This window comes from Pseudopipra pipra, chromosome 11 (assembly GCF_036250125.1).
Source record: "Pseudopipra pipra isolate bDixPip1 chromosome 11, bDixPip1.hap1, whole genome shotgun sequence".
Taxonomy (NCBI): domain Eukaryota; kingdom Metazoa; phylum Chordata; class Aves; order Passeriformes; family Pipridae; genus Pseudopipra; species Pseudopipra pipra.
Genome location: NC_087559.1, coordinates 1,240,304 through 1,256,973, shown reverse-complemented (window position 1 = coordinate 1,256,973; position 16,670 = coordinate 1,240,304). Strand labels below are relative to the sequence as shown.

The window sequence follows — 16,670 nt, the reverse complement described above, 5'->3', positions numbered from 1 at the left end:
TCTGAGATTATTTTCAGTTGATTTCTGCAAGGTTTGTGCTCATCACCATCACCTTTCTCAGCCAATTCTCCAATCTCACAAAAGCAGCACATTAATTTGAGGAGCTGTGTTTTCCCTCAGTCCATGGTTCCTGGACATTGAGGAGCAGACAATGGTGCTGCCAACCAAGTCTAACCAACCCCCTTGTTGTTCCTCAGGGCTGAAATACTGGAGACAGCCAATTTCTCACCAAACCCAGTGCCATGGGCACCATCTCAGCTTGGCCAGGTCACCAGATGTCATCCCTTTGGCCACCCGCCCGTGCCTCTGTTGCTCCAGCAGGAAGGTTTGGTCTCCTGGTGAGGCTCTTCCCACACCCTCCCCCACGTGTTCAAACCCAGCTTAAGCTCCTGGTTTGGTTGGTACAAGTGGTCACTTTTGCTGAGCTGTTCAAACCCTCTGTTCTGCTCCTCTGAGCACTCCCATCCTGTGAAAAGGGTGGGGAGACATTTGCTTTGCTTCATTCCTGCAAAGCATTTCCAGGATCAGAGCAGTGTTCCCAGTTGTGCAGTCATTCCACGCACACAAAGCACACGTGGACTGCACTTTCATCATTAAATCTCTTTTCTCCTTAAGCAATACAGGGTGGTGGGGGGTTTTGAATGTGGAAATGCAAATTATCTAAATGAAGGGTGACTCTGCACAGGTAATTCAAGAGAGTAGCTGTGGGGAAACATCAGCCAGGGCAAGAAGGAGGAGAAATTTGAATTCAATTGGATTTCAGTAACTTCAGATTGGTTTTGAATCATATTTACGTGCTTTTCCCTCTCTCATGTGTTTGCAAGTTTTATTGCTCTGGTTCTCCACGTGGAGAACCAGATTGGAGCTCTGTGAATTAGGGGGTTGTTATTCCTGAGCAGGAGATGAACTGCGGCAGCAGGAAATGAGAGCCTTCCCTGGAGTCCTTCCCAGGAAAGCTGTGGAAAACCTGGAGCTGAACCCAGACCCAGGAGACACAGAATGGCCCCAAAACGAGTGGTGGGGTGGGCCAGGAACCGCCCCCAGGAAGCTCAGTTGGAAAACTCAGTCAGCACAAGGGATGCTGAGGGAAACGGGGACGTTCCAGGCCAAACCCTCCCTGCCTCTCCCAGAGACCCAGGAGCTCTGCAGCTTCCCTGCTGCTGCTTCCAGCAGCGCCTGGATGGGAGGATTTTGTGCCGTTTCAGGCTGAGGATGAAAGTGAGAAATGGTTGAACACCCTGAGCTCCGACGGGAGCAGCAGCAGGAGCCGCTGATGGAAATGGCCCAAATCGATGGTGGGTTTAGGGAGGTTCTTTTCGTTGTTGGCTGCAAGATTTCAGTGAAAGCTTTTCTAAATATGTATTTCAGGAGAAGGCAAAGACTTCTTGCAGGGTGAACCAAATATGAAATTACAGATCTTGAAGGAGAACTGCACTTGTAAAATGAAAAACATGATGTGGCACAGCAAAAATGGGACCATTGTCCTGAAGGCTTTGGATCTGGCCTTTAAAGTGTAGTTTGGGGATTAATCATCAAATGGTTTTGTCATAGCAATTTGACTCAAGTGGTTCTTTGCTCGTATTGAAGACTTAAATTGCACACTCATTGTCAATGAAATAATTTTAAATAATGCAGCTGTTAAAGTTGCCTGGTTTGACTGTTGGACTTTCAGTATTTGCTGGGTAATATCTGCTTCTTCACTCCTTCCTCTTCATCTGGAGGCCTCTCCTCCAAATGAGATCTGGCCCATGGGGGACTTTAATCTTCTCCAGACACCAGCCCTGCACTCCCATGTACCCTTGAGTTCCTGCTGGTAAACCCAGCGTGGAGGACCTGGCCACCCAAGGCAAAGGTGGAGGTGGAATGGGTCTGCTTCCCACAGGGATTGTACTAATAGTAACTTTTTACTTCTCCTGATTTTGTAGAGTGTGTTCAGAGAATCATAGGATGACTAAGGTTGGAAAATACCTCCAAGATCATCAAGTCCAACCTTCCCTAGATGTGAACAATACCATAATTATATTGGTATAGAAATGGAAAATGAACTCCAAAATATTTTGATCTGGAGAATTTGAGTTTAGTTCTAGTGGGAATTAAGCAGAAGAATTTTCAAGTAATTTACGTTTGAAATGCCTTCATAACTTGTGCTTCATAAAAACAGAGAGCGACATAAAATGACAGTAAAACTCCCATTTTGGAACTGGACATTCTCCCTCCTGGCAGTAAAGAGCAAAGGTAATTTGCTGTGCTTCAGAGAGGTTGTCAGTAGTTACTGTGATTTCAAATGATGTCACAGGAACACTGAGACATCTCCATCCTGCTTTGATGGTGAGTTGGTGATGAGTTGGTGATTTATGGCTCTGAATTAGAGTTTGTGGTTAGAATTAATGTCCTGGGCAGCAACAACCAAACCTCAGCAGGCTCCCCTGGTTCCCCCAGGCCAGGGGCTGGGCAGGGGCCTGGGCTGCCCTGTCCTGGCCCTGCTCAAAGCTTTGCCCTTTGGAAATCCAGGCAGGAGCTGCCTCTGTTGACGTGGGACCTCCTTATGTAACCCTCTTGCTACTGGAGCACTTCGGTGTAAATGGAAAAGAAGAAAATACAAGAAGAAACACAAGAGGGTTTTTTTCCCTCCTTAAGTGCTCTCATGGGTTTGCTGTCTTTTACTTGTTCCTCTCTTCTCCAAAATTAAATCTTTTCCTTTTTTACCCCCCAAAAAGCATGAAAAGGAAAATTGCTAATGAATCAAAACACAAGAAAAGTTAATGGTTGTGTCCAGAACACTGATTTTTCTTTGTGAGTGTGGCAGAACTAGAACTGGAGCCCACGTGGAGTTTCCATCCAGTGCTGCTCTGCACTCATCAGCCATCCCTCCAATTAATTAACTGCCTGAAATTAATATACAGACCAGCATCACTTTTAATTTCATTTTCTGTTTCTCCAAACTGAATTGCCTTTAATAAAACCGTATAAAAAGCAGATTTTCTCTTATCTACTCCTGCCAACCCTGAGCCACCATTGGTATGTTTTACAATACTCGGTTTGATTGAGCCAGAGTTACACCCTGAGTTAATGAACAAGGCAGAGTGGGAATATAAGACAACTTTTCAGCCTACAGATAATGCAGAACACTGTCAAATGGGTAATTCAAGAGAAAGAAGAAAGCCTCTCAAAGTTTAACACAAAAATAAATGATGGGTTTAGCACTGCTACAGGAACATTGCATTTCCCAGAAGTAAAAGATTGTTTGGATCTGGGTCAAGAGAAAAAAAAAATTGTAAAATTAAGCAACACTTCAAAGTTTGGATTTATTAGAAGTGAGTGAAGTTCATTGTCACCTGGTGCAGACAAGGTTTTCTTAAGGGCTGGGGAGTTTGTGTTTGACTTTATTCTTAAATATTTACAAGAAAACTAACCACTGTGTTTTGGTTCTGTAAATATTGACAGCAGGTTTTCATCTTTCATTAGGAGGACCAATATTTGCTGGATTGGATCTGTGACCCTCAGGTTAAGTGCACAGAGAGATGGGACAGGGATCTTCTCACTGCCCTGAGGGTTCAAACTGGCTGATTCCAGTGGAACTAAAGGGGGGGAAATGGGGGAATTGTGGACCTTTTCTATTAAAATACACCAAAAGTTTGAGTGAGAGATGCTCTTCTCCCTCAGATCACATGTCCCAGGTGTCTCCTGACTGTGGCTTTCAGGCTGATGTGGGTGGTTTCTCCTTCTCTCTGCCTTTGCTTTGGTGACAACGTGCTCTTGAGGGAGCTTGGCTGATGCTGCACTCCTTGCTGGCCCTGCTGAGCTTTACATTTGGAGTTTTATATCCATGGAGGTTTGTGAAAATCCTCTTCATTTTTGCAAGCCCTTATTTAAGTCCCAGGTACTTAATTATCCACTGTGGCCAAGTTCAGCATCCTTCCTAGAGGTGTCACAACTGCATCTTGGCTCAAAAATCCAAAATCCTTGAGTAAACTTTGCACCTAAATTTTGGGGTTGGATTTGGTTGGTCTATGAGCTGTAAATTCCTAAAGAGCATTTGTCCATAGAGTCATAACATGAGTCAAAGGCCTGACTTGTTAAAGGAATTCCATGTTTCCCACCTGAAGTAATCAGGGAAGACAATACAGAGTGATTTTCAAGAACTCCAGTTCCCTTGGTTTGAATGTTCTGTGTGATTTGTTAGTCAGAAATTCCATCATGTTTTGTACCACCCCTCAAAAATCTCAGCTCCAGTTTTTTCCCTCCTCAGAGCTGTCTTGTGCATGACAAACCCCACATTGTTCCTGTGTGTTCTTCTGCATTTATTTCATGTCATCTTCTTCCAGGAAAGAAAAAAACCCAGAGCTTCTCTCACTTAGCACCCTTTGGGACAGCAGCTGTAGATGAAGAGCAAGCAATCAACATGTCAGGATAAAATTAGATTGCCACGGAGTACAAGGTTTGATCCAATATCTGTATCAGATTCGGTTTTCAGCTCTGCATATCACAAGACAATAATACTTGCTGAAGGTGCTCGGCACGAAGCAGCTTTTTCACAGATGCTTTTCATCTGTGGAAAAGCTGGGGAAGAGGGGGCAGGGTGAAATCAGCTATTTTACACTATTACCTCAATATTTAGCTGTAGTTATAAATAAGGAATGGATGCAGGAGTTGGCTCTGCTGCGTTTCTGTGCTCGTGTGTGTCTTCAGTGCAGGGCAGTGGTGGAGCCAGGATTAGAATCCCAGAATATTGTGAGTTGGAAGGGGCCCAGAAGGGTCACTGAGTCCAGCTCTCCAGGGAATGGCCCATGCAGGGATCAAACCCCAACCCTGGTGTTGTTCAGCACCATCCTCCAACCAGCTGAGCTCAGCTCAGGAACCTGCAGCAGAACCAGGCAGGAGCTTGGGGAGCATTTCCCACACAAATCTCCCAACCATCCCTGCTTCCCATGCTCTGCTTTTCACTGGAGAGTCATTTCAAAGTGAGGAAAAGGGATTCATTTTGGTTAAACAAGATGGGAGATGGCTCTGGCAGCATCCAGCCCATCCAGTCCAGAGCAGAGCCAGCCCAGAGCAAACCCCAGAGCCAGGTCCAGCTGGGTGCTGGGTCCTCAGCCAGCACCTTCACTCTACAGACCAAATCCTGCTTGGTGACATGGCCAGAGCCCTTAGAGACAGCTCTGAAAAGGCCAGGGGTGGATTACAGCTTGCACAGAAAATATCTACATTTTGACATTTTTTTCTACAAAGTGCCTTAATACTTTCAAGAAGTAATATTTGCTTCCATTTAATTGGACAAAAGTTAGTGAAAATATTTCAATTATTCATTCAAATGTGTTTGGTTTGGGTCAGACAGAGTGGTTGGGTTGACTTGAAGGACCCAACAGAACTCAAGTGCCAACAAGCTGGGCAATGACAGCTCCGTGTGGCCACAACCACCTCTGTCTGTGCTGATAACCTTTTCCTGGCTGTTTGTCCATCTCCCACCAGGTCTCTGGTTACCAGTAGCTGTCTCCTGAAGGGAGCCATGAGGATGTCTGAGGCCTGGCTGGGGTTCCTGTGGGGGTACTGAGCCAAGGAGGTGTTTAACCCTCGGGCATCACAATTTGTGCCGCGTGGAATCTTCAGCCATTGGAACGTCCTGGTAAGGGCAGAGTCATTGGTTTGAACTCACTGGGGGTAAAATCCATTTTCTCTTGGGCATAAAAATATTGATACACACACACATACAGCCTTTTTGTAACACTCGTGGCCCATTTAATCTCCTGTTTAAGGACTTTAACCTGGTTCTGCCTGTCCCCAGCTCTAGGTTGGGGTGATGAGACTCCAAGGATGTTTCCCATCCCCGTGTTATTTAATTCTCCAGACCAGCTCCCACTGCTCTGTCAATAGCTTTCAAATTAATGGTCCAATCTTTTACATTAATGAGTTTGCACTGACCCCAGTGGAAGTGGATCAGCTCTGAGACCGTGGGCCCGGCCGGGTGCCCTTGTTGGTGCTGCAGCTGAAAGTAGTTCACCTACTTTAGACACAATCCTGGCACCTCGAGCTCCTCAGTGTCTTTGGAACTCATTAAAGCCTCCATTCCCGTCCTGCTGCTCCCAACAAAGAGGGGTTTAATAAGAGCATTTTTGATTTTGTCCTGCAGTAACTCCAAGTTATTTTGAGGTCCTTTCTATGCTCGTTCAGCTCAAGCAACTGCTCTAGAAAGCTCTTGTTAGCCCAGGATTTCCTGAGAGACAGAATTCAGCACCTGTGTTTTCCAAATCCCTCTGTGAGGTTTGAAAAATCTTATTTCAATCATTACAATAACAAGGCATCTCAAACAAAACCAATATGGTCAGAGCAGCCAGTAGGTGATGGAGATGTTTCCAGTCACTGTAAATTGTTGTGTTCTCTGGAAAACACAGTGAGTCTTGAGAAGGGAGTGCTCTGCAAATGCTGGGCTGTCACCTGGGATGCAGAAACTTCAATATTGGAGGATCCATAGACAGTAAAACCACATCAAGAGAAAACAATCTGTTATCATTAGCTGGGGAGACCAGGCCATCAGTGTATTTTGCCTGAGTTTGCTTGCTGTTGTACACAGGGATAAAACCTTGCACAGGCCAGGCTTTCTACAAAATGAATGAGGAAAGACGTCAAGGGAATAAATGAAACAGAGGAGGAAAAGATCTGCACTTTGACAAAATATGCACAGCCAGGGAGAGACCTTAGAAAAAAAAAAAGTTAAAACTTAATTTACAAAGAACACTCCTGACTTCTGTCATAAAATGTTCCAAAACAATCTCATGACTCAATTTCTGCAGCCATTGAAGTAGCAAGAATTACATAAGATCCTTGCTGTTTGCTTTATATTATGCTTAACTCATATTCTCAATGATTCATTATCAAGGTTTGTCAGATGTAATTAAGAGGAGTGCCAGCTGTGATGGTGTTTGATATCACAGCACCTTGCACGATGGGGACTCAACCTCATGTGGAATCAGCTCAGAGCAACCAGTGGTTTGGTGCTTTGAGGCTCCCTGTGCTCTGGGCTGTTCCAAAAGGGAAGGGATTTAGTGGAGAAGTTCCTCCTTAAATTGAAATGGAGTTTTCTGTGAGTCTCTATTACAGCAAACAAACAACAACATGTGTGGAATTACCAATATGATTTTCTTTCCTGTGGTAAGCAAAGTCTCTTTCGTTAAATAAACACAATTAAGTTCCAGAAAGGACACAGTTTTCAAGTCAGGAAGGTATGAGTGTGAGAACACTGCATGTGGTCATGGAAGGTGTCTATGGAAGGTGTCCCTGCCCATGGCAGAGGGTTGGAACTGGATGGTCTGTAAGGTCCCTTCCACCCCAAACCATTCTGTGATTCTATGCCTTTGTGTCCAAGTTTTTAGTGCTGATATGAACTGTCCAGTGAGCTCATAAACCTCTGGAAGCAGTTTACAAAGATAAACCTTTCTGACCCACATTTGATGCAGGAGAAGTCCTCCATCCACTGTTGTGGACACCCTGCTGTCAAAGCCAGAAATTAAAGAGTGGGTAATTCCTGGGCAGCAATGGCAAAATACCAGGGACTCATTTACAGGGGTGTCAGCCAGGTGGGCCCATTGGCCCTGGGGTGACTTTGGCTCTGCCCATCCCATTGTCTCTGTCCTGGCAGCACAGAACATGTGGGAGCACCTTGGAGAGGCTTCCCCACCCCACCAGCCTGTTCAGCACAGGGGGACACCCTCCAGCTCCTAAAAATGAAATTATCCAAATCAAGTCTTAAAAACCCCCAAACTCAACAAACCCCAAAGTCAGCCCCTAAGTTCAATGGTGCTTTTACCTTCATGGTTGTGAGCCCTTGAGCAGCAGCCCCTCTGGAACAGGGCTGAGAACATCACTTATCCCATGGAATTCAATCCCTGGGTTTGAGCTGCTCAGCCATGGGTGGGGATCAGGACAGGAAACCCAGGGAACAGTTCTGGGTTCTCACTCAGGGTGTGCCCGGCAGTGGGAGGCTCAGGGATGTGCTGGAGGCTGAGGATGAAGTGATTCAGGGACTGGGTGTTGAGGAAGTGGAGCTGAAGGAGGCCCTGGCTGCAGCAACCCCGGCGTGGCTGAGCATTCATTAACAGAAAGGCTGGAAGGAAACCACAGCCCAGGCACTATCAGTGCTGGGTCCTGCAGGAGGGATGATGATGACTGTATATTTTTCAGAAACATATAAACCTTTTTCTGTCTGAATTCTTTGCGGTGGAAAAAAAAAGGTTGAATATTTTTAAAATACTTTGCTTAAAATTTGGCAAAGCCATAAAGGACAGAAAAGAGTTGCTTGTGGCTGGGAGAAAAAAAGGCTCTCAAGAGCATCCTGAATGATTCCATCAGCTTCAATGCCACTGTGTCCCTCAGAAAAGTCCAGGCAGCACAGCCAGCCGGGGAGGAGGAGACCTGCCTGTGCTGGTTGGCTCAGTTTATTGTCTGACATTACAAAACTGTTATTATTTTGAGAAAGCTGTCTTATTTAATTATCAGAAATGTACAATTCCTTCATTCTCAGTCTAGCATTGGAAGAGATGTTCCAAGCATTAAGCAAATCACAATATACTTAGTAAATAAGAAACTGAGAGAATAATAAGTGTTTGAAAAGCCAAAGTTATTGTTGTGTGTGGATGGCAGCAATTCAATGATTTGGCTGAGGCTCATGGAGCTGCCTGTTTGAAATATCGGTGATCTCCAAGGAGTGCTTTGAAAGTATCTCCAAAGGAATTGATGGATCCATTCCTCTCCAATGCTTGGATGGCTTTCAGAGCCCTGGGACAGGTATTGGTGGGGCTGTAGGGGGCTTTTGGTGGGAAAAATGCTGCAAGTCTCCTCCATCCCCCAAGGCAGAGGGGACTGAAGTAACCCGAGTTCCTGTTTGGAAGGTGGGAATTGCTGCAAACTGACCAAACCCCTCACCCTTGGGAGCAGTAAGGGCTTTCCTCCCCTCCCATTCCATCTTTCCCTGGTAGTGGGAATGGTGGTACCAGACCCCTGCATTGGGGTTCCTTTTTCTAACCATGTGCTACACGGAATCACAAAATCATTTGGATTGGAAAGGACCTTTCAGGTCATCAACTCCGACTAAAAACCCAGCACTGCCAAGTCCAGATTGTTTCTTGCTATATTTTCCAAAATATAGCAAGTTTGGCTTTAAAAATGGTATTTAGAAAAAATTTTGATTCGATTTTGATTTCAGTTTTGGTCACTTCTGAAACTGTCTTCTTGATGGAGACAACTGAGTTTTGAAAACCCAAGGAAATTCTAATGAAGAACCCAAGATTTGTTGGCAATATCCTCCCCTGGTTATCCTGCAGGTTTCCTGTATTAGTCTGGTGGTATTTTTACATGAATAACCTGTACTGAAATTTCAAAATTTACCACCTCTGCACTTGTAAAAGCTTAGAGGGCTGTAATTTTTTTTCCAGTGGTATTATCAGAAATTCCCTTTCCAAGTCTGCTGAGCTCCTGATGCCCAGGATGTGATCTATCAGAGGGGAAGGTATGACATAAACATGAGCAGGGGCTGCTGCTGTGCACTGGCACCTTCTGTTAGAGCTGCTCTCTTAGTTCTGAGGCTGCTGCCATGGAGAGAGGGCTCCTGGAAGGTTCACACCTTGGCAGGAGATGCTCAGCACAGCTTGGTGAGGGCTCCTCTGTCCCTGTGCCAGGCACGTCCCTCCCCGCGGGGGGATTTAATATTTGGGACATGATCCATGGCACAGAGCAGTGGGTGAGGGACCCTCCCCACGCTGTGCCAGCCCTGGTGGGTCACAGAGCATGTGCTGCTCCTGTGGGGTGCCAGGGAGGGCTCTCCAAGGGGACCCTTGTGCCACGTCAGCCGTGGGTCCCTGCGGTTCGTGGCGTCTGCCGGCACGGCAGGACCTGCTGGCTGGGAACGTGTCCAGCACAGAGCTGGCCTGGGCCCCATACCTACAGCTCCAGCTCCCTCCTCCTCCCAGGGCCCTCTGTCCTCCCAGGGCTCCCTCTCCTCCAAGGTTCTCTCCTCTCCTCCCAGAGCCTTTTGCTCTTCCCAGCAGCAGCGCCGGGGCCGGGAGGCAGCACAGGGAGGGGACTGCAAATGGAAAATAACTGTGGGTGTGATGTTGGACCTTGGAGAGCAGCAAAGGGAAGGAACATTTCTCTCCCCACAGTGGCTGAGGCTGGGGCTCTCAGAGCTGCTTTGCTCTCACCCAGGGTCACACCAGAGTATTAGGCCCAGATAGTTCGTTTAGCACAGAATGTTCACTGCAGTTTTTTTCTTTATAGATTTGGAAATAATCCATAGCATGTCTTGTAGATTTAATAATTTCATATTGTTTATAAATTATAATTTATTTATATATTATAATCTATAGTATATTTTAATAATTTGCTGTCCCCTTTCCTGCCTGGAAACCAGAGCCACCCTGTCACCTTCTCTTTTTAAACAGCAACAACAAAGCCCTGAGTTAAGGATCTGAATTTTTCACTGGCCTCTGCTCCAAAAATCCATTATTTTCTGAACACCAGACACAGGAGCTCTGGCTGCTGTCCCAGCCCTGACTTCACCCAACAAGTTAATTGCTTGTACCACGTCCATTACAGTTGTCCAAGCTGACCTCCGACGGCACGGCAGCCTCGTGCCACATTCCCAACATTAGAAAGATTGTTTTATTCCTCCTTCTTGCCATTCCATCACTCTTTGTTTTGCTTCCAGTGGTCAGTTATAACAGGATTTCGTGTTCACTCTGCCAGTTGCCCGGATAAAAGCAGTGTTTAATTATAGAGCAGCCCTGAAAGGAGATGCAGGAGATCCTCCTGTGATGGAGATCGCACCACTCCCAGAAGGATGCCAGTGATGAGGCTGATTCCTTGCTGGCAAAACCTTTGCTTATCCAGGAGCAATTTGGCTGAATCCACCATCTTATTTGACAGGCAAGTTAAGAAATGTTTTTGAATATGCTCTTGGATTGTTTAACCACTGTTTACTTTGAAACAAACTCTCCTGCTAGAAAGATCAGGCTTGATTTGCTTTCTTGTTGTTGGGTTTGCTTTATTTTTCTGGTGAATTTTGTTTTGATTTGCGGCGGTTTGGGGGCTTTTTGTGAAGCAAACCTGCACTGGGGGAGATGGGGCGTGTCCCCAGCACTGCCAAGTGTCAGGCAGTGGGACTGTGCCCATGGGTTGTGGAGACACAGACGGCACTTTGGTTTCTGGGTGCCTGGTCCTACCTGGAGTGGTACCGGTGCCTCAAACCCCAGTGCCAGCTTCCCTGGTGTGGCATTCTTTGGGTGAGAAAAGCACAGCAGCTTCATTCTTGTCCCAGGAGGTCTCCAGCCTGTGCTGGTGGGAGGACACAGCTCCCAAGGTTGAACAGGGCATGGAAAGGACGTGTTCACTGTCCCTGGTTGCTCAGAGTGACTTGTGCCGGGAGTTGGGTTTGGTGCACGAATGACTCACTGGGAAGTGAAGCACAAAACATCACATTGAAATGACTTTCCCACCATTCCCATATGCTTCTGTCAATATTGCCATTAAAGACATAAAGCACTGGGTACTGCAATGGCATCACTTTCTGAGTGGTTCCAGATTCCAGCTCCAGCTCTGCCGTGAGTTGCTGTGTCACACGTGGGAACGCTGATGCTCTGAGGGTGGGGGAGTGCAGCTTGGAGCGGACATGATTCAACTTTTCTTAGGAATTGCTTGTTGGATCCCCTTAGTTGGCTGTTCTGGTGGGCCATGGGGAGGGGAGGATGTTTTAGCTCCAGTGGGATGGAGGTTGCCACACACTCAGGTGTGATACACTCTCTGTGGTGTTCAGTCAGCGCTGTCTCACCTCCAGGTGTTCAGCAATCCAAACAGAGATCAGAGAGTCACAGACTCATTGGGTTGGAAAAGGCCTTTAAGTTCGTCAAGTCCAAATGCTTCTTCCAAGGTAAACATAGCAGTGTCAGATGCACAGGCTGTTATTATATTTAGTGCCTTGTCTGAGAGGGCCAGAGTGGGCAGAGGTAGCTGAGTGACACAGTGGATGGAGCTCAGGTATGAGGGAAGGGAGATATTATCTGTTTAAGAGTTAAATTCAAAAGGCAGGAGATTGATAACTGATAAACAGGGTTTTTCCAGGCAATGTCCGACAGTACTTGTCACCATGGGAGCCAAGTATTTCACAAGAGTGGAAAAGGGACTGGGCACTTTTATGGATATCAAGAATATCCAGAGTAATGATTAACTATATCAATTTTTGTACTGTAATTAGAATAATTTTTCATGCTTCAGGGCTTGAACCAATTTCTGTATATGAGAGACCAGGAAGAGATTTATGGCAGGAACAGATTAAAGGCATCTGCACACAGCAAAGCTCCAGCCCTTTCTTCTGACACATCTACTGTTCCAGGACAGGATCCTGGGCTGGGCTGGACCCTGGGTCTGCCTTGATCAGCTGTGTCAGTTCCTATGTTCCTTAGGGGATCTGGTGTGGAGTATGGAGACTGATTCTTTAGGTAAACCAAGGTGTGAGGGAAGGAGGATGAAGCAGAGAGCAAGGCCTGGGTGATGGCACAAGCTGGATCACGATACCCAAATTACAGTGAAATAATCTTTTGTGATGTTTTCAGTCCATGGAAAAACTAAATTTTGGTCCCAAGCCCGAAAATTATAATTTCTAGTGGAGAACTCCAGCTGCTTTTATTGTTGTTTATGCCTGTTATATCCTGGCCCTGCTGCAAATCTTCTGACTTGCCACGTCTGTCCAGTTCTGCTGCTGCTTCCAAACATCCCCTTTCACCAGGGAACATTCACTGGCTGCTCTGGTTCTGGTAGTATTTGAATAGCACCAGTTTGGAGCCTTTACTTGTGGGAACTTCTGCCAAAAACAAGCAGACACAGAACCAACAAAAAAAGAAAGAAGAAAAAGTTGGAAAATATGGTAAGGACACAATTTAAAGATTTGAAGGTGTTCAAATGGTTTAATAATTACTGGAAGATGTGGCATTAACCCCTGGCTAGCTCCCTCTCTGTAAGGACCTGGGCAGCAAAGCTACTCGCTGTGTCTGCCAGACTGGTCACGCTGCAGCACTTCAGTGTGGGGAGATAAAATTTGTCTGGGCCAAAACAGATAAAAACCATCAGTTTTTACTGATGGTTTTTACTGTTACAGCAGTGATAGTTGTGTTTCTCTACTTCACTGAAATATAATGTGTTGGAAATGAAGCAATCACTGGAGCTGTCTCTGAGTGACACTTCAGAGGAGTAGCTGAGTTGATGAGAAGCTCAACGTGCCCTGGCCCTGGGCACTGAGAGCCCAGAACCCCCCGTGCCCTGGGCTGACCCCACAGCATGGGCAGCAGGGCAAGGGGGATTCTGCCCCTCTGCCCCTCAGGTAAGACCCCCCTGCAGAGCTGCTCCAGCCCTGGGGAACAGCACAGGAGGGACATGGAGCCGCTGGAGAGAGCCCAGAGGAGGCACCAAGATGATCAGAGGGTTGGAGCCCCTCTGCTCTGGAGCCAGGCTGGGAGAGCTGGGGGTGCTCACTTGGAGAAGAGAAGGCTCCAGGGAGACCTGAGAGCCCCTTGCAGGGCCTAAAGGGGCTCCAGGAGAGCTGGAGAGGGACTTGGGACAAGGGAGGGAGGGACAGGACAAGGAGGAATAGCTTTCCCATGCCAGAGGGCAGGGATAGATGGGATATTGGGAAGGAATTCCTCCCTGTGAGGCTGGGGAGGCTCTGGCACAGGTTGCCCAGGGAAGCTGTGGCTGCCCCATCCCTGGAAGTGTCCAAGGCCAGGTTGGACAGGGCTTGGAGCAACCTGGGCTGGTGGAAGGTGTCCCTGCCCATGGCAGGGGGTGGCACTGGATGAGATTTAAGATCCCTTCCATCCAAACCAGTCTGTGGTTCCAACTCATTCCATGGCTGGCAGGTTGAACATGTGGAGTGTTGCTGGTCCAGAGTGTGTGAGAGGCCAAATGATGAACAGCAGCTCCACGTGATCTGGTATTTATGAAGGAGGAGTTAAAGGTTGTCTCCAAAAAATGTGCTTGGTCTGGTGGGAACATCTGAGAGACGTATTCTCCATTACTCTTTAACTGGGAATATGGCAGGGTGTGGATTTGCTGGTCAGCACAGAATGGCAACAGGTGCTGTCTCTTTGGGTGTTGGAGTTTTGAGTGAAGGAAAAAAAACCAGGATGTTGCAGCATCCTCCAGATCTGGGTGTGCAGAACAAAAATGGGTCTGGAGATCTTAAAACAGAAGGATGCATTGCTTCGGATCTGGGAGTACGGGGTTACATCCAAACTCCTCCTCCTCCTCCTCGCGGGCTCCGTCCGTACCCACCTCAGCGGGAGGAGGATCTCGTTTCCATGTCAGAATCCAGATTGCTGCTTTGGCAACGAGAGCCAGCGCTGTGCTGGCGGGCTGCTCCAGCACCCGGCGGGCTGCGGGGCTCTGCGGGTGCGGCCCCCGCTGCTCCCCGGCCGGGCCCGGGCCCCGGAGCGGGGGGCGCTGCGATCCCGGCCGGGAGAACGAGGAGGAGGAGGAGGATGCTCCGGTGGGGCTGAGCGAGTGTCCCCGCGGAGGCGCCTTGACGGACTCTCCCGAGCCGCTCCCAGCTCCGGCTCCAGGCTCCGGCCGCGGGGAGCAGGGTCCCCCCGGATCCCCCTTCCCAGCGCCGGCGGGTCCCCGCGCAACATCTGTAACACCCATCCTCCGGCGGGGCGGGCGGAGGGGCTGGGGCCGTCCCCGGCTCCATCCCACCCGCATCCCCATCCCATCCCTATCCCACCCTTATCCCATCCCATACCTATCGCACCCCTATCCCATCCCATCCCCATCCCATCCTCACCCCTATCCCATCCCACCCCTGTCCCATCCCTATCGCACCCCTATCCCACCCCAGCCCAGCCCGCTCCCAGCCGGTCGGGGCGGTGCTGCGGTGGCTGCGCAGCGGCGGCGGGCGGGGCGGGCCGGGGGCGGGCGGCCCCGGCGCTTTAAAGCGGCCGCGGCGGTCGCGGTGCCCAGCGCCGGGAGCCGGGAGCGCGGCGGGCAGGGCGGGCGGGAGCGGCCGAACCCCGCAGCCCTCCCCGGCCATCCCGCCCGGCCCGGCCCCTCGGGAGCGCGGGGCAGCGCCGGGGGCGGCGGCGGCGGCATCACCATGGTCGGGCCGGGCCGGCTGCTGCGGCTGCTGGCGCTGCTCGAGCTGCCCTGCTGCCTCCTGGAGCTGCTGCTCGGGGAGGCGGCCCGCGGGCAGGAGATGTACGCGCCCCACTCCATCCGCCTGGAGGGGGACATCACCCTGGGCGGCCTCTTCCCCGTGCATGCCAAGGGCCCCCCGAACTCGCCCTGCGGGGACATCAAGAAGGAGAACGGCATCCACAGGCTGGAGGCGATGCTCTACGCGCTGGACCAGATCAACAGCGACCCGGACCTGCTGCCCAACGTCACGCTGGGCGCCCGCATCCTGGACACCTGCTCCCGGGACACCTACGCGCTGGAGCAGTCCCTCACCTTCGTGCAGGCGCTCATCCAGAAGGACACCTCCGACGTGAGGTGCACGAACGGCGAGCCGCCCGTCTTCGTCAAGCCGGAGAAAGTAGTTGGAGTGATCGGGGCGTCGGGAAGTTCCGTGTCCATTATGGTGGCCAACATCCTCCGGCTCTTCCAGGTAGGGCTGCCGGCGCCGGGCCGGGCGGGTGCCGGAGCCCCGGGCCGTGGCGGGGGGCTCTGCCGCCGCTCCCCGCTCCCCTCGTGCCTCTCCAGGTGCTCCATCCGCCTCCCTCCGGAGCAGCTGCCTTCCCTCCCTGCCGCCCTCCCCGTTCCAGCATCCTCCCCCGGCTCCCTTCTCCACGGTGCGTGGCGCTTTCTGGATTTATCGCCCCATTTGCACGAAGCGATCCCTGAGGGAAAGGAGAAAAAAAAATAGGAGAGGAAAAGGCGATGGTTGCGCTGGGTTTGCGTTAGCGAGAGCCGTGGCTCGGCGGGGATGCGGGCGCAGGGCATCCCAGCGGGACACGGCCGGGACACCGCGCGTGGAAGCCCCGGCGGTGCGGGGCAGGAGCTGGGGCCGCGGCCGCTCACGGCCCAGCGGTCGCGGAAGGTCTGGAAGGGGTCGGAGGGAGCTTTCCCCGGCGGCTCTTGACCGAGATAGGGCTGTGCGGGGCAGCTCCAGCAGCAGCCCCTTCCCGGGTCGGGGTCCCGCTGTCCCCCGGCCCCGTCTGGACGGAGCGGGGACCCGGCAGGGACCCGGGGCTGGGGGCGGCTGCAGCCCGGGAGCGCCGCTCCGCGCCCGCCGAGGCTCCGGCGGCTCCAGGAGGAGCCGAGGGATGAGCAGAGCCAGAGGATTAGAGAACCGTGTGAGTGTGTGCGGGGGAGATGCGCTGCAGCGCCTGCCCGTTTTCCCCCCCGTCTTCCCTCTCACCCCCCGAGCGTGCTGCGATCGTGCCCCTCTCGCCCCCCGGGGCTGAACCTCGGTGGGTTTCGGGGCACGGAGACTTGTCACCCCCCGCTCCATCCTCCTCCCCTTCTCCGGTGCCCCAAGCCCGGGAGCGGGCATCTGGCCGGGGCTGAGCAGGGATTCGGTCCCCGGAGGGATGGGGGTGTCCCCCCGGGATGGGGCGTCCTCCCGGGGCCCCGGTGCAGCCGCCGAGCCCCTCAGCGAGCCCCGGGTGCTCCTCGGCAGCGATCGCGGGTGCGGTGAC

General features: G+C 50.5%; 1 protein-coding gene across 8 annotated transcripts in view; it reads left to right on the top strand.

The window, feature by feature from the left end:
• Positions 1–14,999: 14,999 nt before the first annotated feature.
• Positions 15,000–16,670, top strand: part of GRM7 (glutamate metabotropic receptor 7) — a 227,030-nt gene continuing 225,359 nt past the window's right edge. For 6 of the 8 annotated variants that reach the window (XR_010433342.1, XR_010433341.1, XM_064667081.1 and 3 more), the window contains exon 1: positions 15,002–15,637. Coding sequence is in view for 6 of the 8 variants with exons in the window: in XM_064667081.1 (XP_064523151.1) it covers positions 15,128–15,637 (510 nt within the window). In the remaining 2 variants the exon portion in view is untranslated. Of the gene's footprint in view, positions 15,638–16,670 lie in introns of all 8 variants that reach the window. The other 2 variants (XM_064667086.1, XM_064667084.1) reach the window with 2 other exon arrangements.